The sequence below is a fragment of the Dermacentor silvarum genome, chromosome 7 (genome assembly GCF_013339745.2).
Source record: "Dermacentor silvarum isolate Dsil-2018 chromosome 7, BIME_Dsil_1.4, whole genome shotgun sequence".
Classification (NCBI taxonomy): Eukaryota; Metazoa; Arthropoda; class Arachnida; order Ixodida; family Ixodidae; genus Dermacentor; species Dermacentor silvarum.
The window spans coordinates 171,318,580-171,341,529 of NC_051160.1; the positions used below are offsets into that span (position 1 = coordinate 171,318,580).

The 22,950-nt window shown below is 48.8% G+C and overlaps 1 protein-coding gene across 4 annotated transcripts in view; it reads right to left on the reverse strand.

Moving 5' to 3' along the window:
- Nucleotides 1-2,561: 2,561 nt before the first annotated feature.
- Nucleotides 2,562-22,950, reverse strand: part of LOC119458689 (egl nine homolog 1) — a 138,482-nt gene continuing 118,093 nt past the window's right edge. For 2 of the 4 annotated variants that reach the window (XM_049671374.1, XM_037720549.2), the window contains 2 exons: nt 16,601-16,650; nt 2,562-5,950 (listed from right to left, as the gene is read on the reverse strand). In XM_049671374.1, the coding sequence (XP_049527331.1) occupies nt 5,729-5,950; nt 16,601-16,650 (272 nt within the window). In that variant the 3' untranslated portion in view covers nt 2,562-5,728. The remainder of the gene's footprint in view (nt 5,951-16,600; nt 16,651-22,950) is intronic. The other 2 variants (XR_007468109.1, XM_037720551.2) reach the window with 2 other exon arrangements.

Below are 22,950 nucleotides of genomic sequence, written 5' to 3' on the forward strand. Positions count from 1 at the left end.
CTATGAGAGACATTGCATTTTACAAGGAAGAAAAATCTTCGTATTTGATGTCAATATTATAAGTGCGTGTTAGAAGGAAACTGCACCACGAATCTTTTATAATGATTCTTATTACTATGGTGAGTTGTTCTAGTCAAATATGGCTACTTTATTAATGAGTAAAAGGAAGAGTTAAGCGCGCATTTTGCATGAAAACGTTTGCTAATACTTTCACCGTTCTCTGAAACAGGCACCCTGAAAACGCTTTGCTCATGGCTCTTAACACGACGGCGCGTCACGTATAGAGTATGTACACACTTCACGAATATCATAACAGTAATCACCTGAAAGAACAGTTTCGTGGTTAAGACCGAGAGACTATCAATTACAAGCAAGAAAATGTTTCATAGTGACCGTCAGTTGACTTTATCGACATCATGGCACAGCCCTTACGCAAATAAATTGATCGACTGCCGTTATGGCGAGGCAAGCATTATTCGCGAAGCCCATCAGTTCACTACAATTTCAAATTGAAACCATGAAGCAGTTCTTTAAGCGCCAATTGCATTGCCTGAGGTATATTCGAGGCTATACAGCGCAGCGTATGCTGCGCTGAAGAGGAAAATTTAAACACCTTCTGCCTCACCATGTCTCGATCCTGCCTTGTCTAACTACACAAACCGAGAACTATTCGCTTCGTGAGTACATAAAAGAGAACCTCACATGCCCGCCTCATAGAGAAGACACCACAAGCCTCAATTGAATTCACTTGATCTTTGACCTCCCCAGGGGAATTATGATATCTTCAATAAGCCCCATACTACTGATGAATGAGGCTTCGGCTTCTTTCTAACTGCAGCCATATGGTCCAAAAGGCATATTTCAATAAAAACGTTGGGCCGAGCAGCCTGTGTCAGTTCGCCAAACAGATTCGTGATGTCTTTTCCTCAAGAAACAAGCAGCAGTAAATTGCACAAGTGAGTTGAACCTGTAGCATGAAACCGTGAATAAATATTGGTACATTCATTTGCGCATTCTGCAAAAAGCTGTAAGCCTCAATTTCCTTTACTTCAAATTACCGCCACTTAAAATTAACCGATGAAGAACGGCCTAATTTTGGGAAGCAATTCAAGAAACAAGTGGTGCTGGTTGAATCTAAACTGCACTGTCAGGTCCTCATGTTACTGCTTAGCGTTTCTGTGAAGAAATGAAAAATTAGATATTATACCATGGAGCTACTCGTCATAAGCAAACACATTTTAATGGGTTATAATCAAGGTAAATGCTAGTCATATGTATCAGACAGTGGCATGCTCCTTGCACCACTGCAGATATGATATCCTAACTGGATTCTTATGTGCTATGTTTTTGCGTTTATGCTTTTTATTAGTCACGTGCTATTTATGCTTTTTTATTAGTCCCTCAATCAGCAAAGTCTAGATCCGCGCATGAAAAACACGCAATGGGCTGGTCTGAGCTCCTTCGGCTGGCACTGCAGCGTTGCCCTTGAGAAATACATTGTCGTCTAGGAAATAAGCTCTCTGAATAAGTTTGCGCAAATGAAGACGTCGTAAAAATGTATTTGGGATGACCGTCATAAGTATGCAAGCACAGGGAATGACAGTGAACAAACGGAAACACTGCAGAATGCGCCCTGACAGCGCCCGCACGGAAACAGACGACAGGCACGAGTCCGTGCCCTGACGTCACGCGAGCGGCGCTCGCAGCGCCCCTGTAGGTCATTCTCGGGGCTAATAGGTAGCCAAAAGCCACGGACGGCCGGTACACATCTCGGAGGCTATGCTTCACGTCATGGCTGCCATACACCAACCATAAATCTCGAAGGCTATACGCCTTTGCATTAAAGAGCCTGAAATGTGCGACGCAGAAGAGCAGAAACAGCGCTAGCGCACAACCGAATCGAAGCGGCGGAGTCCGCATCGCCATAGTCAGCAGCGGAAATCGTACGTGAATGACAGCAACGACGGAATGCTTCGTGCCTATAGGCTCCATTCAGTGAAGTTTGCTGCGATTGCTGCGCCATCTGTCGCAGCGCCGCCAACAATAATGAGACGGCCAAAGCGCGCGGGGGTATTTGTAGGCGCGGCGTCGATGGTGCTGTTCGGTCTTCTATGGCGTTGGGACAATGGCATCCTTCAGCTCGACTAATTCGAATCCATAGACTGAAAGCGTACGGAAAAGGAAGAGGGACAAGTGCCGGTACTGCTGAGTAAAAAACTGCCACAGCAACGAAGGCCAGCCTGGCGTGAAATTGTATACCGATTTCCTGGCTGCCCGTGGGAGCAAGAACGACGAAAAAGATGGATTGTTGCTGTTCAAAGAGTTAATTGTGAAAACAGCATTTTCCTACTGTCAATGTAACTATATGCTTTAAGGTCTAGCCAGGTCTAGCTGCTTGAGGTTCTGCAACTGTATTTGTGTGCTTAGCGCGGTTGGAAGTGTATGAAGCACGTTTTGCACAGCAAGCTTGCGTAGCGCGAAATATTATGCGCGAATTTGCGCCTCAAGTGCTCTTGTAGGCTGCGTGCGAATCTTTGTTGATTGCTTGCAGTCCGGTAATTAACTGTTAAATTGCGTTTTTCTGTGATACTTTCAGCGAAGTAAGTAAACTCGGTTTGTGTTGATTTTGGGGGTAGTGAAGGTGCGTGTAACATCTAAACTTCAAATGCCTTCACCAAGTGGCGCCCGCCGTGAGACTGCTCGCTCTCGTCAGCGCTTTGTGGTGTGTTTGCCTCGTTTACTGTCTCGTGAAGAAGTCATTCGGTTACTGCATGTGCGCTCTTGCTTGCGGCCGCATGCATAGGGCACTGTGTCGTCAGTATGAACTGCGTAGTATTCGCAATCATGCTCTTCTTCTTTTCTTCGGCGAGAACGACGGCTCGCCGTGGATGCCGAAGCAGACGAGCAGGATCTGCTCCAAACACTTCGTGAACGGCGGAGTAGCCAATAAATGAAAAATCAACACCTAGAAATGCTTCTTTATAGATTTGCAAAAATGCGCTTCTGCGCACGTTGGCCACGAAATGAACGAAATACTGTAAATAGCAGAGCTGCAGTTGGACATTTCTGTGACCACGCACCGGAATACCTGGCAACGTAGCAAAAACGACGTGTAATCACTGAATGTCGATTTGGGAGTGTTCTCATTCAAAAAACGTCGCGGTAGCATAATCTTGGTTTGAGCTAGTTGCAATGCGCCGCAAGCTCCCGTCCTGTTTGTGTGTTCTTCGTCTTCGTTTAACTTGCACCGCAGATTTTCCTCCAATAAGTCGTGGTAGCGTGTGCGCTTCCGCTTATGCGTCAAAACCACTTGCTGATATACAAATGCATGCATGTTCGCCCTACCTGCAAGGAAACGCGGTACACTTGTTTCCCTTGCTGAGAGTGACCGACGGCGCCCTCAAGTCGGCGCCGTCGGACTCCTTCATGTCGTAAACGTGGCCCGCCACATACAGCTTGTCTCCTTTGTCGAGTATAGGTGCACGAAAGTAATTTTCAATACAGCTTATCGGCTTAAAGATGCAAAACAATGCACGTGACATTTTGAACGTCACGCGCGCGTTGAAACACGTTCAGTCGCTGCCGCGGGGCTCGGAGCGGCCGTCTCAGTGTTTCACATTCCTACCACCATTGGTGCTGCACGGCGTTTTGCCGTATTTGGTTGTAGCGCCCTCTGTTCACTGTACGGAGCCTATTGGTGCCTTTATTGCGTTTACCGCCGCGCATAACAACGCGTTGGCCGCGGGATTTCATAGTCGCCACCCATCATCGCATCGATAGCTGCTGCGGTTTCTTTCGCAGCGGTTGCGGCAGAAGTAGTTTCGTTTTGACTCAATACGCACGTCGGCCGCGTGCCTAAAAAGCTGCGTAGTGGCCATCCATGATCGCATAGATAGCGACCGCGATTTCGTCTGCAGTTATTGCAGTGAACGGTAGTTTCGTTCTGACTCGGCGCGTGCGTCGGCCGGGTACGGCCACGCTAGCGGCAAAAACGCGGGCGTCATTGCTGCGCGTCCACCGTGACAATCGCGTCTCGCCGCGCGGCAGCGCGATGTGATCTCGCGCGCTCTCGGAACGTGGAATCACCGTGAGCGAAAAGGGTGCGATCGGACAGCGCGAGATACGACGATAGTCGATTGATAACCCGGCGCGAAGCGGCGGAGGTCCGGTTGCCATTGGCTCCGTGACGTCACCCTCGTCGTTCTCGGCACCCTCGGCAAGCCGTAAAACCCCTGATTCCTGCCGCTTTTGCCGCGCGCGGCATGACGCGCGCTTTTTGCCGCTAGTGTGGCCGTACCAAACACCGCAAAGTCGCCATTTATAATCTCTCGATTGCGGCCGTGGTTGCGACAAACAGTTGTTTCGGTTTGACTCGGTGCAAAGCTGTCGAGGATGAAGAGCACCGGCTACATCGTGATGAACGTGCGATCTGTTGGCGGTCAGCTTACTGGCGAAAAAATAATCGGTATGTGCGCGCGGTAGTGCAAAGCGTGTCGCAAATGATGGCGCGCGCAGCGGCCGTACTGCGAAGGAAGTCGCGAGGCCTCGATCGCCGCTGCGAGAGCCAATCAGTCACGAGATGACGAGAATTGCAGCTTCCGCACTGCTTTTGTGCAAAATAGCAAAATGACTGTTCATTCATTCCACTAATAAAGTCGTGCTGATGTAGTAAGCATTTGGTTATTGTTGTCTAGATACCCTGATAATTCGGCATTCGGTTAATTCGGACATCTTTTTTTTTTGGTCCCGTGAACTTCGAATGAATTAGGTTTTACTGTAATATGTGATATATACTATTCGAACAATTCGATTCGAAATTATTCGACCAAATCACTATTCGTTTCGAACCTCAAGTCCACTATTCGCCCATCCCTAAAATGAGCTGTAATGTTATTGAAAGGGAACGAAAGTAATGGAGGGAGGGAGGCGACGTTTAGCTGCGGCACCAAATGCGTATTTATATAAAAATGTTGTGAGGCGAGAAGGTGCTAAATAAAGACTTCGGACGCTGCTCGACGAGTGTCCCGTTCTGATCTCGTAGAAAACCTCCGAGCCGCCGCCAGAGGCACCGGCAACAGTCGCCAATGCCGTGCGCGTTCGGTGCGAACGCGGGCAAAACGCCGACAGCGTCGACAACAGTTCTGCGCTTTGCTCGTGCTACTGCATGTCCAAGTTTATACAGCTGATAAAACTATACTATCCTTACTTCGTATAGCTCTCTACTAATTTGCTGTCGCAATTAATGCTTCGCCTTTCGGGTGAAACTGCGACATTTTTTTTAACATGCTTACTAAAGAGTGACAGCATCAGGCAACATGGTGTCAGGTCATCTTGATGTAAAAGAAAGTTCCATTTCACTTAGAGAATTTAGCAAGATCACTCAGGGAGAACCTGGAAAACTCAGGGAATCTGAAAATGGCAACTTGGTAGACACCCTGGTCTTTGAAACGTCTGCAGCACACGTAAGCCTTCCTGCATTGTGTCCTTTTGCGGATTACCCCCCTGTTGGACCATTTGCCAACTTCCCCAGCAAGTGACTCTTATTAGACTGACAGGTGAAGCTTCTCAGGGGTCAAGCCTCTCTCTTTCTGTGACATGGCACGTGCTCATTATGGTAAGCTGCCCTATTGGTCTACACAGCAAAGCCCTGCATTTAGGATGAACCATTGGCAAACACCAAGCTGAAGCTTGCAATGCTGGCCACACCCTTTCACATTTTTATGTGGCATCAGCTCACAGAGTCGTCCACGCTACTGCTGACGGTGCTATTCCAGTTGCACTCCGGGTTGCTCGTGGGAAGCCCGTCGTCATGACCGTTGTCCACCGAACTGGTGACCAATGAATCCTGAGGCCACGTCATGGCTTCCTGGCTGGTAGTTGGCAAAGGCGAACGGTTCCAACATGTTGACCTGTTGCTGTTGCTGATGCTGGTAGCTTGGCATTCGCTTGGCTGTAGTGGATGGAGGGAAGAAAGCAAACAGACAATGGTTAAGTGCCAACTAGTCCTGCACCAATACCTGTGCCACAGGGACACTAGAAGTGACATTCAGTTGGTAATGCCTTCAATTCCAAAAACATTTTTTTCAACGGGGCAGCTGCAAGTCTAAATTTAATTACATGTGGCATAATGATGTCGGTGACAGCACTTTCTGAAGTGAGCAATTTGCAAGCAACAATTAAAATAGATATTCGTTTATAGGTTTATCCTGTCTTAGTGAAATGTAAAAATAAGCATACTACGGTGCTGTTAGCTTGAGTTTGTTCCTCTCTTTTACAACTTTGCAACCTACCATAGCAACTTTGGCCATTGCAAGACAAACCCAAACCTAGGAGCAAAATGGTGCCTGCCACGTCAAAGTCATTACAATTCCTGATTGGATAATTCTAGTTGAAAGTTATGTAGAAATTATTTCTACATAATAGACACTTGTTTCAAATGTTTCAATTACACTGCACAGCACCAACTATGGCGTCTAACTTGCCAGTCACTTCTCAGTCAAATTAGTTATGGCAAATGCATTAAATAATAATGACATTAGATTTTTCCTCTGGCATCATGCAAATAGCATTAAAATTTAAAGCATTAGCAATTTAAGGTCGTTTTCTATACTTGTGTAGCACAGGTATAAGGCTCAAGAGGAGTAAGTTCTCAAAATAGAAAATTTCTTTCCAGCCAAAACACTTCTCTTGTGCAAGGGCTGTGTATAACTCTAAATGTGATGAAATTATGTATGTCAGTTAATCCTGCTGAAGCACAGAAAAGTGCAACTGAAAAAGACAACATTCGGAAACACTATAGTGGTAGACCTTCCTTGGCCATGTGCATGCTTTTGTTTGTACGAGGGGAAATCAAAAAGTAAAGGGACTTTTGAGAAAAGGTACATTTATTCTAATGATAGAAAACGTAAACATACATTATTTAAATAGTCTACATAACCTCCCTGCACTTCAACGCACTTTGCCCAACGTTTCCCCAAGTTTTTTGATTCCGTCGGAAAAAAGTTTTTGGGTTGCACTTGTAACCAATTTTGCGCCGCATCAATGACTTCTGCATTGGTTGCAAATCTTCTTCCCCTGAGTGCTTCCTTCAATGGTCCAAACATATGAAAATGGCTTGGAGCCAGGTCTGGACAGTACGGCAGGTGTTCCAGCAATTCGAATCCCAACCCTTTATTGTTTCGGCCGTCCATTTGCCAGAATGTCGCTCAGCGTTATCTTGCTGCAGGATGACACCTTTTCGTAGTTTTCCACGACGTTTCGATCTGATTGCAGGCTTCAGTTTAGTTTGCAACACATCACAATATTTCTCACTGTTCACACTTTCGCCTCTTGGGGTGAAATGAACGGCTACCACACCTTCCATGTCCCAGAATAGTGTTAGCATAATCTTATCAACTGATGGTTGACGTTTAATTTTCTTAACTTGTGGTGATGATGACTGTTTCCAAACCATGCTCGCAGCCTTACTTTCCGGTTCGTGATGTGTGGGGGAGCACATGCTGCCACCTCCTCCCGCGGGCGTTCGCCCGTCGCTGGCGCACGGAGCGCCCGCGGCGGCAGCCGGGTGGACATCTCGTGCGCGCACAGCGCGCGCTGCGGGAGCCGGGCGGACACGAGAGAGATGCACTTTGCCCTCTCCCGGTTCTCGCTCGCCTCTCGCGACGCGCGTGCCGCACGGGAAGAGGGAAAGTATCCGGCGGGCGAGGAGGACACTCCCCTCGCGGAAAGGTAAAAAGGCATAAAAGAGCGCGACCGAGAGACCCCCGGTCTCTCTGACTTCGCTTGACCCAACTGCCCGGACGGATTTTACCTGCTGAAAGCCGTGAGTGACCTCGTTTGCGTGACTACCACACGCGACGAGGCAAGCCTATTTTATTAGTTGTTATACAAAGCGGACCTCCCTCTGCAAGTGTGTTTTATTGCTGACAGCAATAAACGTTGTTGAGTTGACTCGCTTGTTGCCTTAATCGCCCGAACCCTGCGTAGCTGCGATTACACGCGCTACAGGTTGGGGAAGACCCCCACATTTGGCGCCCAACGTGAAGCCGTGTTAGCACTAGGTCTCTGATTATCTGCCGCTACATCCGACAACATGAACAAATCTGGAAAGTCAGACAAGCCCGTCGCCATTGTTTGCTGTAACTTCAGTAGTCCCCAGCTCCAAAAAACAGAAAAAGACTCGCCGAGCTGCCGAATCCGATGGATATGGTTCTCGCGGATCGCAGCGGAATGCCAGTCGCGGCGGCAGCTTCCGAACAAACAGGTAGCTTGGATTTTGAGTGTTTCACGCGGAACAGTCGGGATCGCGGAAATGCCACGTTGGCAGGGTTTAGGCCTGAAAGTAGGCCTAACACGCCGTACACCTCGCCGCTTCGTCCCGCAGGGCAGCCGACCGCAGAGCCCCCGGCGGGCCCAACGGCCGGGGATCCGGAGGAGGTGGGGGCTGCGTTGGCTGCAGCCGACGCCGGAGGAGAGGCGGTGGCGTCGGAGGTACCGAGGGACGACGCGGCACCGCTGGCCATGGAGGCCGAATTGTGGGCCATGATTTCTGATTAAAAGGCGTCCACATCTCTTGCGTCTGAGGGCCTTCTTAAGGGGCGGAGGATGAGGGGGAGCACACGCTGCCACCTTCTCCCGCGGGCGCTCGCCCGTCGCCAGCGCACGGAGCGCCCGCTGCGAGAGCCGGGTGGACACGAGAGAAATGCACTTTGCCCTCTCCCGGTTCTCGCTCGCCTCTCGCGACGCACGTGCCGCACGGGAAGAGGGAAAGTATCAGGCGGGCGAGGAGGACACTCCCCTCGCGGAAAGGTAAAAAGGCATAAAAGAGCACGACCGAGAGACCCCCAATCTCTCTCACCTCGCTTGACCCAACTGCCCGGACGGATTTTACCTGCTGAAAGCCGAAGGTGACCTCGTTTGCGTGACTACTACACGCGACGAGGCAAGCCTAATTTATTAGTTGTTATACAGAGCGGACCTCCCTCTGCAAGTGTGTTTTACTGCTGACAGCAATAAACGTTGCTGAGTTGACTCGCTTGTTGCCTTATTCGCCCGAACCCTGCGTAGCTGCGATTACACGCGCTACGGGTTGGGGAAGACCCCCACAGATGATGTACCCAAGTTTCATCTACAGCATGGGTTCTCAAAGTGGGTTCCGCAGGTCCCTGCTCGGGGTACCGCGAGCTACTGATAAGTTTTCCCTGGTCCCGCTCTCGACAAGTGTCTAAAATGGCGAACACGAGGTGCACTTGATCCAAAGAACCTCCATTACCCATGCCCGAGTGTCAAAAAGCACATCACAGTGCGTAACAGCAACGCGCGAACTGCGCAATAAATACGCAAGCAGCTTGTAGCCACCCAACCTCTGAGAACGGGCAGCGCGCCTAAGCTTTCGCACTTGAATCTCGGAGGCCGTAACTTACCACCATGCGCGTTTCTCCTATTTGTAGATAGGGTAGGTGCCGATAGCGTGTGCACTGACCTATACGTTGGAGGGAAAAAAAAAAAAAAAAAAAAAAAAAAAATGCGAAGCACCGCAAATGCGCGCCGCAGAAGAGCAAGAACGGCGTAGCGTCCAACCGAAACGAAGCGGTGCAGTCCGCATCGCCATGGTTCTCAGCTTGCACCGTGGTCCTCAGCGGCAATCGTACGCGGCACGTGACTGACAGCAATGCCGAAGCGCTTCGTGCCTAATTGTGCCTTTAAAGCCTTTATTCTTGCGTTTATCGCCGCGCGTAACACCGCGTTGGCGGCTAGCCACGTGCCTCCGTAAGTGCGTAGTCGCTATCTCTGATCACGTCGATAACCACCGCAGTTTCGTCCGCAGCGGTTGCGGTAAATAGTAGTTTCGTTTTCACTCGATGCGCGTGTCGGCTGCGTGCCTTCACAACTGCGTAGTCACCTCCCATGGCAGCGTCAATAGCGACCGCAGTTTCGTCTGCACTTCGTGCAGCGAAGGGTAGTTTCGTTTTGACTTGGTGCGTGTGTCAGCCGCCTGCCTTTTCAACCACAAGGTCACCGTCCATGATTGCGTCGATAGGGGCCGCGGTTTCGTCGACAGCGGTTGCGGCAAGCAGTAGTTTCTCTTTTACTCAGTGCAAAGCTGTCGAAGATAAAAAGCACCGGCTACATCGCGATGGACGGACAATTTGTTGGCGAGCAGCTGAGTGGCGAAAAAATAATCGGGATGTGCGCCCGTTGGTGCAAAGCGCGTCTCAGATGAAAACGCACGCCGCGAAGGATGTTGCAAGGCCTTCGCCGCTGCTAGCGCCAATCAGTCATGAGATAAAAAGAATTTCAGCTTCCGCACTGGTCTTGTGCTAAATAGAAACAAGATTTGACGATTTATTGAGTAAATAAAAGCGTGTTGGCGTAGTGCGGCATTTGTTTGTTTTCTTAATACCCTCGATAATTCGACATTCGGTTAAATCGGGGGGGTTCCTTGGCACTTTATGGAGCTTAGCAGGGTTCCCTGGGATGAACGTACTTGAGAATAGAGCACTGCACGGGCTCGGGCTTACCCGAAAGCCCGGGCCCGGCCCGGCCCACGGGCCGGGCCGGGTCGGGTAGAGTTGTTTTTTCACGGGCTCGGGCACGGCGTGTGCTTTTTGACCCGGGCCTGGGCTGGGCTCGGGTTTTTTGGCGCGGGCCGGGGCCGGGCTCGGGCTTTTTGCGAGTTATTCTCGGGCTTCTCAACTCTGGAAAAAATATATTTTTCGGTCTCGGGCCGGGTTCGGGCCGGTTTCGAGTCGGGCTCGGGCTTAAGGTAAAGGGGTGGCGGGCCGGGCCAGGCGGGTAACGTAGATTATTTCCGGGCCCGGGCCGGGCCCGGGTCTCGCCATAAAAGTTTTGATCGGGCTCGGGCGGGCCGCCCAATGTGAAAACGGGCCCGGGCCGGGCCCGGGCCGCAAAAATCGGCCCGTGCAGTGCTCTACTTGAGAACCCCTGATCTACAGTAACAATTTGCTGTAAAAATACATCGCCCTCGGGACGATAACGGGCCAAATGTTTACGAGAGATGTCCAACCTTTGTGCCTTATGCTGCGCTGACAATTCTTTTGGGGCCCACCTTGCACACACTTTGCGAAAATTTAGCCTGTCGTACAAGATGGAATACGCTGAACCATAACTGATATGTAAAGTATTGGCGATTTTGTCCACTGTGATTCGTCTGTTTTCCATCACCATACCCTCAACGACTTTCAAATTGTCCTCAGTCGTTGATGTCGATGGCCTGCCCGATCTTTCCTTGTCACATAAAGAAGTTCTTCCCTGTTTGAAATGTTCTATCCATTCGTAAATCTTGCTTCGCGATAAACAACTGTCAACATACTGCGCTTGCATCTGACGAATAATTTCCGCACGTTTAACATCTTCCGCAAACAAAAAGCGAATCACTGCCCTCATTTCCTCCTTGGTGCAGATTGACAATGGAGCTGCCATGTTTAACGGTCTGCTACACTCTAACGAATAACACAGGAATAAGAGCGATATGTTCCATAGAAGTGTTGCAGACGACACTAATTCAGCGCTGGGTACTAGTAGCATTGCCAAACCCTAGTGCGAGAAATTGCAGAAGTCCCTTTAGTTTTTGACTTCCCCTCTTACATTAGCAATATTGTCTTTTTTCCCCCGTCTCTGGAGCACCAAGCTGCTCTCATTCCTCTACATTTTGCTTAATACAATGGCATTGAGTTCAAGAATGCTGGGCAGTTATCACCTAAATTTCTAACTAAGCTATAGTTTCTGCCAAAGATCCAAATTTCTCTGTTCAACTTCTGAGCATCATAAATTTAGTGACTCATCTATCCGTGAAGTGTGCCAACCATCTGCACATCTCGGCAAAGAGCTGTCCAAGCTGTTGAAATGCTTCTTACTATATAAAGAAGATGAGAAATCAGGTGAGGAAACAACCAGGCAGGAAAGGGGATCAGCTAGCCCAGCAACAAGTAGTGACCTGTTGAAATGCGATGAACTGTGCTTTTTATAGGTTTCTTTCTCAAACACGAAAGGCTTTGCAAACCCCACGCACTCAGTAGAGACCGGAGCCTCAGTCTCCAATGGTTCGAAAGGCACGAACCCCATGCACTAAGTAAAGACCGGAGCATCAGTCTCCAATGGCTCAAAAGGTGTGAACCCCATGCACTAAGAGAGCAAAGCCTCAGTCTCCAATGGTTCGAAATGCGCGAACCCCATGCACTAAGTAGAGACCGGAGCCTCAGTCTCCAATGGCTTCTTCTTCTTTCTTCTTTCTGGGGTTTTACGTGCCAAAACCAGTTCTGATTATAAGGCACGCCGTAGTGGAGGGCTCCGGATTAATTTCGACCACCTGGGGTTCTTTAACGTGCACTACAACGCAAGCACACGGGCGTTTTTGCATTTCGCCTCCATCGAAATGCGGCCGCCGGGGCCGGGATTCGATCCCGCGACCTCGTGCTCAGCAGCGCAACGCCTTAGCTGACTGAGCCACCCCGGCGGGTCAGTCTCCAATGGCTCAAAAGGCGCTAACCCCACACACTCAGTAAACACCGGAGCCTCAGTCAGTAGACACCGGAGCCAAAGTGGTGGGCGGCAAAACCATCGCTGCCCACCGTGGGGAGAACCCTGCATGTCGTTGAAAGGAAAAATGCAGCTACAGTGTGAGGGCGCTCATCGAAGTGGTGACAGGCCCATGTGGCCTAGCCTTTCTTCGCAATCAGCCAGGCAGGCACCATTTTTTTTTTGGAAAGCCAACTATGCCAGTGGGGCTTCTCCTGTTCTTCCCCTTGCACTGTCAAGGCCCCTGCACCTGGTTCTACTGCGCTGCCATTCTTGCTGACCACGAGGCCAGCTGTCCCTGGTCCAACCATGACAGTCTGTTGCTGACCATGAGGCCTACTGTCCAAGGTTCTGCCGCCGTGGCTGACTACTGCCTTGGGGGCCACAAACTCGTACCAGCCTTGCCTCCTGCTGCCTAGTCAGCTCACAGGGGCAGGTCCGCCCAATCAAGCCCCGGGTCCTGGCTGAAGGAGGTCACTCTGGCTACCGCTGCGAACTTGGCTGCCAGTCATCCCGGCCAGCCGGTCCAGTCAGCCCGCAAACCTGGGAGCCCAGTGACTTTCATGGTGGCTGCTGCGCCAAAATGGCTCCCACGCCTCACATATTTCTGGCCGCTCCAGTCTGGGGAAGCGTTGCAGGTTAGCCCATGGTGCTGCCCCGCCCCGTACTTCCTGGGCTGCCGATCCTTCCTCCTGGCAGGGGGCTCTACCTGGTGTGCGGGACTTTGACGAAGGCATGCCCCTAGCTTCGCATCAAAAGAAGCAACATCGTTACCTCTTCGAACAGCTGTGGCACCTTATCCCCGACGTGGTCCTGATGAAGATGGCACCACCCTTTTGTACTTTGCCCCGTAGGCTTAGCCCTCTTTGCCTTGCTACTTGGCTTCGGTCAGCCTCCTTTGCAGGCTGGCCTCAGTCTTCAGGAGGGGGGAATGTGGGGATCGAGGTGCCTTCCCGTGCCTCGTCCCCCAGCTCGTGCATTGTGCTTAGCTCGATCTCCGGGAACCACCACAGCAATGGCAACATGGTGGACACGGCGAGCGCGCTGGAGCTAATTTTTCGTGTTAGCCGTGCTTCTCCACCCCAATGTCGACTGACTACGTGAGCATACATCACCGGGATGTGTCCTGATTGGCCTCCCGAATGGCAGCCCCCGGGCACACTTTCCATACGAGCTCTCTTCCGCTGAAAAATTCATCGCCGCGGCGGATGCTCACAGGCCTGCAACAAGTTGCTTACGTGGGACCTTTGCTACACCGACTTGTCATTCTAGCGCTCGGTGGACCACTACCTCGCTAGCCGTAGTGGAGCAGGCGCGTGTGCTCGATTGGTCTTGTGGTGAGCCTTTGCCCGCAAGTGCCACGACTGTCGCACTGTGCTGTATTTTAGGTTAATAAATCCGCAAGACAGGGCTAATTGGGGCTCGCAGGAAGACGCCTTCGTCCTGCAGTGGACACAAATATAGGCTGCTGCTGCTGATGATAATGATTAAACCCGCGTTTCTTGGCGATCTGACTTGAGAGCCTTCTCTGCACCGTGTCAGAGAGTTGACAAAACCTTCTGTAGAGCCTTTGTGCATTGTGGAGTGGAGGAGCATCGTGCCCTTTCCCGACTGTCGCTCATAGGCAAGCCTCGCACAAACCCATCTCCACAACTTGCACGGGAATTATTTATGTTCAGGCAAGGGTGGCACCAAGATCTTTCTGCTGAGGATTCGGGTCCGTCTATTGCTTGGGGTAAATACTATGAGTGTGCCAGTACTCAAATATTTGATTTCAAATTAAATAGCAAACACTTGAATAACATGATTCGCAAATGGAATATCTAATATTCGATATCTGTAATACTTGATTTTTCAAATATCTATACCTTTGGTGAATGACCCAGCCGTGGTTGGTGCCTTGGTGTGCACATCGTCCCCATGGCGCGCAATCCCCATTGGTACAAGGTTCATTCAGGTTGACAATAGCATTCAAAACGATTAATGCAACGTGGACAGAGGAAACTACAACAAAAGCGCGTATGGAAAGCATGAGAGCATGTGTGAAGATCGGGCACTGGAAGGCACACTGAACCCTTCGAATACATGAGTGCAGTGTTCACGCGCCCAGATTCGCACAGTTGGGAGCTCTCTACTCACAGGCAAGCTCCTAGACGAACTTAGCACATGTGCTCACGGTACTTGCCGGCTGGTCGACCGCGGACCCAAACGCCACTTCAATGGCCGTCAATCTAACCCATAGACCTGATTTCGCGACTGATCACTGATTAGTTACCTTAAGGAACATGTTAGCAATAAAATTTCCTCGACGGTTTCCGGACCGTTATCACACTGGCCAGTGGTGAATTTTTGTCACGGCTACACCACTGGCCATTGTTTAGTCCATTAGGCCTAACTGGAGATTCATGTCGGTGACTAAAGTTATGATTACCAAATTAATGCAGATCTATTCACAGCGCAGTCGTGAATAGATCTGTCGTGGCAATGGTCATCTCAGGTAGCACAGTGATCAATGACTTAATGCGAAACTCGGCTGGCTACATTTAATGCGCTTTCCCATAACGTACAATTCAGATCCAAGGTAGACCCTCAACTACACCGAGAGAATTCAAAACTACACGACAAGCCCTGGAGTGCAGAGATGCACACAGGAGCCTGCATTTCTACAGACAGGAATGGAACAGTCTGTGAGCAGGCCACTTCCTTGGCATAAAGAAAGGTTTGTCGTGGAAAAAATGCAACTTTAACGCATACGGACAGAAGACAAGACAAAAATGAGTGCTGACTCGCAATTGATTTTATTGAAACAGGCTGGAGTAATATACATAAGTTATCATAGATAAAATAATTCGTCAGCATATCCATGATTCTTCGCAATGTGCGTGCAAATCGGGTCACGATGCAGACATAACACATGCCCTATAAAACAGCATAGGTGCAATTTGCCCCGCAGCAACGAGTTATGCTCTGCCCAAAAAAGCTACTTTATCGCTGAGAGCGATGAAAGCCTGACTAATGCATAAGTCCCTATTGTTGCTTATGTGGTATGCTTGTACAATTTCTCGTGTGGTTTGATCAAAGTGAGTGCATAGGATATCTGTTTCATTAAACAAAGGCTAGCTTGCAATGACGGGCTAAATGTGACGAAGCACTGCTTTTGTGCGCATACTCGTGCTACTTGAGGCACCCGCCAGTTTGCCCTTTGCAGACGGGACAAGCGAAGCCACTGCTCCTTCTTTTGCAATTGACAAACGTGGTCGAGAGCACAACCTTGTTCGCCAGCCTCTGCACTTTTGGGCAGCTACTTGCCCAGCATTTTTTGTTGCTGAAAAAACCCCTTGACGCCCTCTCCACACTTTTTAGACCATGGGATAAGCTGTGGACGAACGGCAGTACGACCAGTCTTTTTGGTCTCACTTGTTGTGTACACAGTGTGCAAATGCGCCTACCCCTCGAATTCACCCATGTGATCACCTTTTCACATATTCTGACAATAACGTGACTGGGGTAGCCAGCATTTTTTGAGTAGGTGAGTTGTGACACTCCGTCCATTATGCCTGCCTCCTGCATGCACTTAAGCAAACTGCTCAGTGCTAAGCTTGCAAGTGCTTCCTTCATTTTGGGCGATGCTTGCTAGCTGAGCCAAAATAATGAGCCAAGCCAAGCTGAAGACATGGTGCAGCTCCAGTATGTTCCTCGCAACTGGCTTACATTACATCACCAGGAACGCAAGAAGTACATACATGTTTTTTACAAGTGCCGCACATGAATGAATATAAGACCTGTAATTCTGAAGGTCTATAAACACAGTATCACATCATCTTTAATCACCTTTCAATTGGCTTAAGGACGTGAATGATGGCCAGCACAAGTATTTTGTACGAACGTCTTGCGCCCTCGGCAAGCCCAAGCATGCACAGAATTTCTGGAATCCTCCACAACACTGGATGGGGCTCGGAAGCAGTTATCAGTGCAAATTGCCAAGCCACACATCATGCAAGCCACAACATGCAACACACATGCATGCAAAGCAATATTGGCTAGAAGGCATACTTGCGCTTACCATGCTAACGGCAGCTACCTGATGCATCGAACTGTGCTCATCAGTTGGCGCTGAATTGCAAAAGGTAATATTCCTCGTTTCAGTTACTGAACAAGTTTTGTGCCAAGCTGCACCACAAGCACATGGCACAATACACTTAACACAAACAACAAATGAGGCGCATCAGTAGCAAGTGTATCTTTCAGCACTTGAGCATGAAGGGAGTTCAGATTACCAGGGTGTGTGTTGTGGCTTCATAAAAAAGCTGCCAAGATGACTGAACAATAGTATGCTAAGTACTTGTGGTGTCATCATACCAGCATTATTCTTTTAAACAAGGGGGATCTGATGGCTGTATGAGAAATACTCATAATTATTACTTTACTGAATGCTTTAATGTTTACAAAACCATGTACTAAAACTACTGTTGCACCGTTATTTGCTTACGTTGGGAAACTTCTTCAGGGGCCCTGCAAACATTCGCTGTTTGCTGCAGTGTTTTTGTCACAGCATAAAATGCTAATTCCCTGATTCAACGCAAGTGATTTTTTTATACAAACTATTATCTCTTTACTTTATTTCAAACTTGCATAATAAAGAATTTGTTTACAAAACCTTTGTTCAAGCACAGCGCAGGTGAGCAAGTGCCCCCACACTACTGAAGCTGCTCAGCATATATGATGATAGACAACCGGTTGCCCAATGAACACAGGTACACCCAGACATTCGCTCGCACAAATAAATATGCCCCACGCTTTCTCTAGCCCCAACAAACACGTAGCACCACGAAACGCGAGATGTTCATGCGTGGTGCCCACTTTGAAAATTGTAAAGAAAGAAAGCAAAAGGCCACATCATTAGGACAGCTTTAAACTACCCAGACAAAGGCTTTAAAAACTAATTTGACTGTGCTGCTGATGAACTCATACAAAACAACTCATGATTCCTCATATATAGAATTTATAAGAAAAAAAAAATGTTAGGAACATGCTATTCTCTTAAAACTAATTGCTGGCAGCTGGCATGAACTCTTAGTACTGACTGGAATGAAACATGCACAAGTTACCAGCTTACTGCTGCAAAAGCATAATTAATGTAAGTGCCAAGCAAGGTCAGTGATGACACTAATGCAGAGATTGCTCAATGTGCACTGGAGTGTGACATTCGCTTGCATGTACTAGTTTGGCTTCAATGTTTCCCTGCCAAAAGGAAAAAGAAAAGGGGAAGCAGCAAAGACATAGCAGGAGCAGCCATGTGGTGAGGCTCTGTGCTGGCATTGCTTCACGTCCACTAACTGTTCGAACCAGGTTCACACAAGAAAGCACAGCCAACTCTGGCACACACAGGCCCAGCTGGAAGGGCCCCTCACCAGGTTTGGACATTGCAAACAAAGAAGTGTGGTGCATAAATCACACAGCAACCAATGTGCCTTCAAAAGCCTGTAGGCGCTGAAAACGAAAGCCTGTGTGCAGCTCTGCCAAACAGCAGACACGCTTGCGCCACCTTCTCACACATCCCAGCTGCAGTGTACCTGATTCCGGCCGACGTCTAGGGGGGAGGTAGACGGTGAAAGGGGGAGCTGCGTCTCACCCCGATCACCCATACTCTCTGACGGGTGCAAATAAAGTGCTCTCTCTGCATCAATGCAAACAACCTGGAGGATCCCGTGAAAGGCAAAGTGCATCGAACTGCCACCAGAAATGCACCGCACAGCAAGCAAGATAGAGAGGTGGCAGTCGTGACATAAACGTTACACACGGCTCCGACAAGGTAGAAGGTTCGTTGTGACGATAATCGGGAGAGGGTAGCTCGTCTCCTAGCACTCAGCCTTGCGACATTTAATTTGCTTTTATATCAGCTGTCAACAAACCCTTTCAAAACGTTCTCGCAGCGCAACACTCCCTGGATGGCAGCTTCCAATTTATATCATATAGACTCGTGTAAGGGCCACACACCGAACTTGGCAGCCCAAGATTTGTAAAAAGTTAACGGAGAAGCAATCGTGTTCGGTGCCCTTATGCCATGCGCACGCATTGGCAAATTTTCGAGTGCTACGTACTTGCGTGTGCCACTACTAGATGGCGACAGCCGAGGTGTGCACAAGTCGCTGGCTGCGCTGGCACAATTTTGACCAAAAGGTTCAGTTGCACTTCATCAAAATTGAGAAAAACAAGTGCGGATCTCTTACACGTGTCTACACGGTAACCAAATTTCCAATGAAGCTTGCCGAGGGGTCCTTTGAAATGGTGGAAGTGACACCACAAGACGTTACAGCAAAGTTTATCGGCGATACTTTAAACACAACAAGAACCAACAAACGTTGAACAAATCAGCAACTGCCCGTGCCACAGGAATCATGATGGATACTTTTATATGGACAAGAAGAAAGTTTAAAAGTGCTCAACTAAACTTGTTGCTGGGCTACTTGGTTCATAATGCTTAGGAAGAAGACGCGCAAAACCGACAAGGCCAAGAGGGCAGACCCACTTTGCGCTAGAGACGAGATTGATATGCCACGCAATACACCCGTATGCACTGTGCTGATACCGCACTGTTCAAAGGTAAGGCTGCCCTTTGCATTCGGCGCAGTAGAAAATTTGTATTTGAATTTACTTTATGACACAGTTGAATGGTACAGCAGTCTGGCAAAACGGAATGTTGACGAAATGAATTGGCTACACCAGAAATGGGTCCCTCGGGTAACAGAAGCTAACCTCGAAGGACATACTTTTGTGTACTGCAAATGAAGCAATTGCAGCAGCTGGAAATGCGCCATGAACACCATGCATTGTTTTGTTTTTGCATGTGCGTCTCGGCGGTTTGTTGCTGATTTTTATCACGCTAGTGAAGGAACTGTGTGCACAATTCAATGGTGATGCACTTGCTGCACCCTTGTCTCAGAGATTGTGGATGTCCGATCTGGTGTGAAACTGTTCCAGAGCACACAACGCAGTTGCGACCCCTCATTTCCTGACGTCACACAGTCAATGATAAAATGGCAACCGCTGTCAGTGTGTCACACAAGCCAGCGAAGGAGCACCTCGACTCCGCGGCAGCTTCGACATAGGGAGAGCGCGCATACGCCACCGCCAGCCGATGCGATCAACGGAGTCTAGAAGCTTTAACAAGATACGCGAAGGCTACGGTATCGAGAGAGAGAGAGAAAGGAGAGGGGGGTACGACAGCCCGAGCGTGCATCAATGGATGAGTCACCACACTCCTGGAAGACGTTTCCGCGTCCGAAAATGTGAGCAATGCCTAAAGATTCCCCCGCTTTATTCATGCTATGGGAGCACGACTCCGTTAGAAGGTTCGAGAAGCACAGAGATTAATAAAATTGAAAGAGTAGAGAATTTAGCTTTGCGTTTTATTTATTCTGATTACTCCTGTCACTCTAGTGTCAGCAACTTACCTAATAGGGCCAACCTACAAAAACTTGAGCAGCGCAGGATCATATCTGGATTAACATTTATTTACCAACTTTATCACGAGAACTTTAAGCTATCATGAGAACGATATCTTGAGGATCCTTTCAAACGATCAGAGAGAACGCATCACAGTAAAATTATTAGACAACCAGTCAGCCACATTAATGTTCACAAGTTCTCTTTATTTCCTTGCGCAATTTATTATTGGAATCATTTCTTCAAAGTATTTGTAATATCAACTTTTGTTGAAATTTGAGATTTCAGTCCAATAGGGGAGTACACTCTGAGTTGATGATATTCCGTTGTTCGAACATTCATTTGTCATCTATCTGCAGTGTATTGCCATGTTTTTCCACTTTTGTATGTATTATATTTTTGCAACTATGTCAAGTACTTGATTTAAATTTACTTCTTTTGTTTGTATTCTAAGCATCCACTCCTGCATGGGCCCAAGAAGGACCTGCAGTATCTGTAAATAAAAAACACCTGCGAAGGCGATAAAAGCGCCGCGCGGGAATCGGAAGGGGGTTCAGACCACACGGGTGAAAAGATGCAACGTGAAGACTGACCATCTACAGAAGAAGGGGATTGCCTGGCGAGCTAGTCGACGAGTTCTTAGAGCGTCTGCATTTCCGGAAGAAGTTCCTTCTGCGAGATTTGCCTTGAGTTACACCGAGACCGTCCGGCTCAAGACCAGCACGGTAACACAAAGTGTTGGACACAAAGTGTCCAATACGCATGGACACTTTGTGTTCTTTTTCATTCTGTACTGTACGTGTTAGACTCCTAGTGGTTGTCAGTTATTTTCCAGAGTTTCATTAACACCCATCTGAGCCCATTGTGATTTGCCTAGCCGAAGTGTGTATGAGTGTAATTAACTGCTTTATTTGAAGAATATATTTTGTTGTGTTTTGACAACTCTGGGTTCTGACTCGGTCTTTGGACCACAACCGGCGTTCGCTGGTGCACCAGAAGGCCTCTTATAAATTGTCCCTGCTTTGGTGGGGTTATTTTCGGAAGCTGATGAGTCGGCTTTGGAATTTGGCCCGGCGTTGGCGCCTCATTCACGGGGTGTGTGACAAGGTGGGAGTTGATTAGAGGCAGCACTTTCAAATTGAAATTTCGAGTTAAAATGTGCGCTGAAAGCCCAGTTTTGTGTGCATAACCGTAATGGCCACACTGGAGGCATCTACCAATACTCTGGTAGGTGCGTCAGACTGGGGATGTACCAGCAGAGCTGCCTCAGCGACAGCTTGCTTGGTAGCCACAAAGGCCGACAGAGCCTGAAGTGACCATCGTATTGTCGAAGACTGGCTCCGTGATGCTTTCAATAGGTCGGTCATCAGCTGCAGTAAAGCTGCGCAGTGTGGAATAAAATGGTATGAAAAATTGATGAGGCCCAAGAACTCACGAAGCTGTCGAAGAGTGTTGGGCACCAGGAAATAACTGACAGCCTCGATGTGGGATGGCAACAAAAGGAGTGCCGAAACACGATGGCCCAAGAAATCTAGCTCGGAGGTTCTAAAAACACATGTCTGTGGTTTCACGACGAGGCAATATTGTTGAAGGCACTGTAAAAGTTCATGCAAGTGACGCTCGTGGTCATCCGGAGTGGCGCTATCAACTACAGTGGAATCTGGATGATTTGAATCTCACGAGGTCACGAAAGATATTCATATAAGCCAAAATTTGTATCATTTAAACACAATTAAAACTACCGTAAAATTACGAGCAAGCGTCCCCCCTCAAGCAAGTAGAAATTACCGGCAAAGTTAGGGGGGAGGCGCTATCCCGGAATGGCACCAAAATTCAAGATGGTAACGACAAAATTTTCCTGCCAAAAAAAAAAGAAGAAGCACAGTGGGAATGGCATTAAAATTTTATTGAACATGAACTTTATTAAGCCAAAGATTTGTTAGTGGTATTTATTTCTCTCAAAACCACCGAAAGAACTACAGAAAGAGCGCACTGACGCGGCACCAACGCGTCGCCACGACCGGCAAAACGAACATTGGTTATGCAGCTTCTATTCCAGGCAAAATTATGCCCGCTAGAGTAAAGTGACGCGTAATGTTCACTTTATTAATAAACATGTCCACGGTGAAATGTTTAGCACTAATGAGAGTTCCGATACAAGTCAAGCTCAGCTGCAGTGCATGGCTACCGACGGCGGACAGTGAACTGCGGCTCGGCCATGCTCGCATCGCAGATGATGGCACCGCAAATATCAGCATGTTTTCTTCATCGTGTGAAATTATTGCAAGGAGAGGGTAAAGTGGCAACGATGGTGACAAAACATTGCTGCTTGGGAGCGTTGGCGGTTCGTTCTGAAGCGCCGTCTGCTACAGAGTCGAAATGAACTGGAAAAGGCCTAGCGACGATATCGGTGGCGAGTAATTAGCAGCGGCAATGCCAAAGCGTAGCCGCGACCACTCCTATGTCGCTGAGTGGTCATGTCGCTGTGCTGCAGGGAAATCCTGTGCCGTGTGAGAGGCAGATCTCGCCGTCGGTCCGTGAACTACAGACTGCTAGCCGTAGTTCGCCCCGATGCGCACGTGTGCCCACTGGGGCGCCTAAAGTGCCTAGAAAAAAAATATCTAGGGACTTCAGGGGCACCGGGTGCGACCATGATTTGATGAAATGGCTCATTGGGGCATCCCGATGCGCACCGGTGCGATTTGCTGAATTTGCCATTATTTTTGTTTTTTGTTGCCTGGATGTGGCAGGCCAGTGTTGGTGCGGAGCGGGGGGGGGGGGGGGGGGGGCTCTTGCACAGGGGGGGGCGCTTGCTCGGAAGTTTAAGGTAGCTAAATTAAAGAGTCAGAGGTGAACTCACTCAGGCACACGCACGTAAACAGCATTTACAGTATAGACCACTTATAACGTCACCGCTTATAGTGCAGAACTGGCTACAACACGGCCTTTTATGACTCCCGTTGTCGG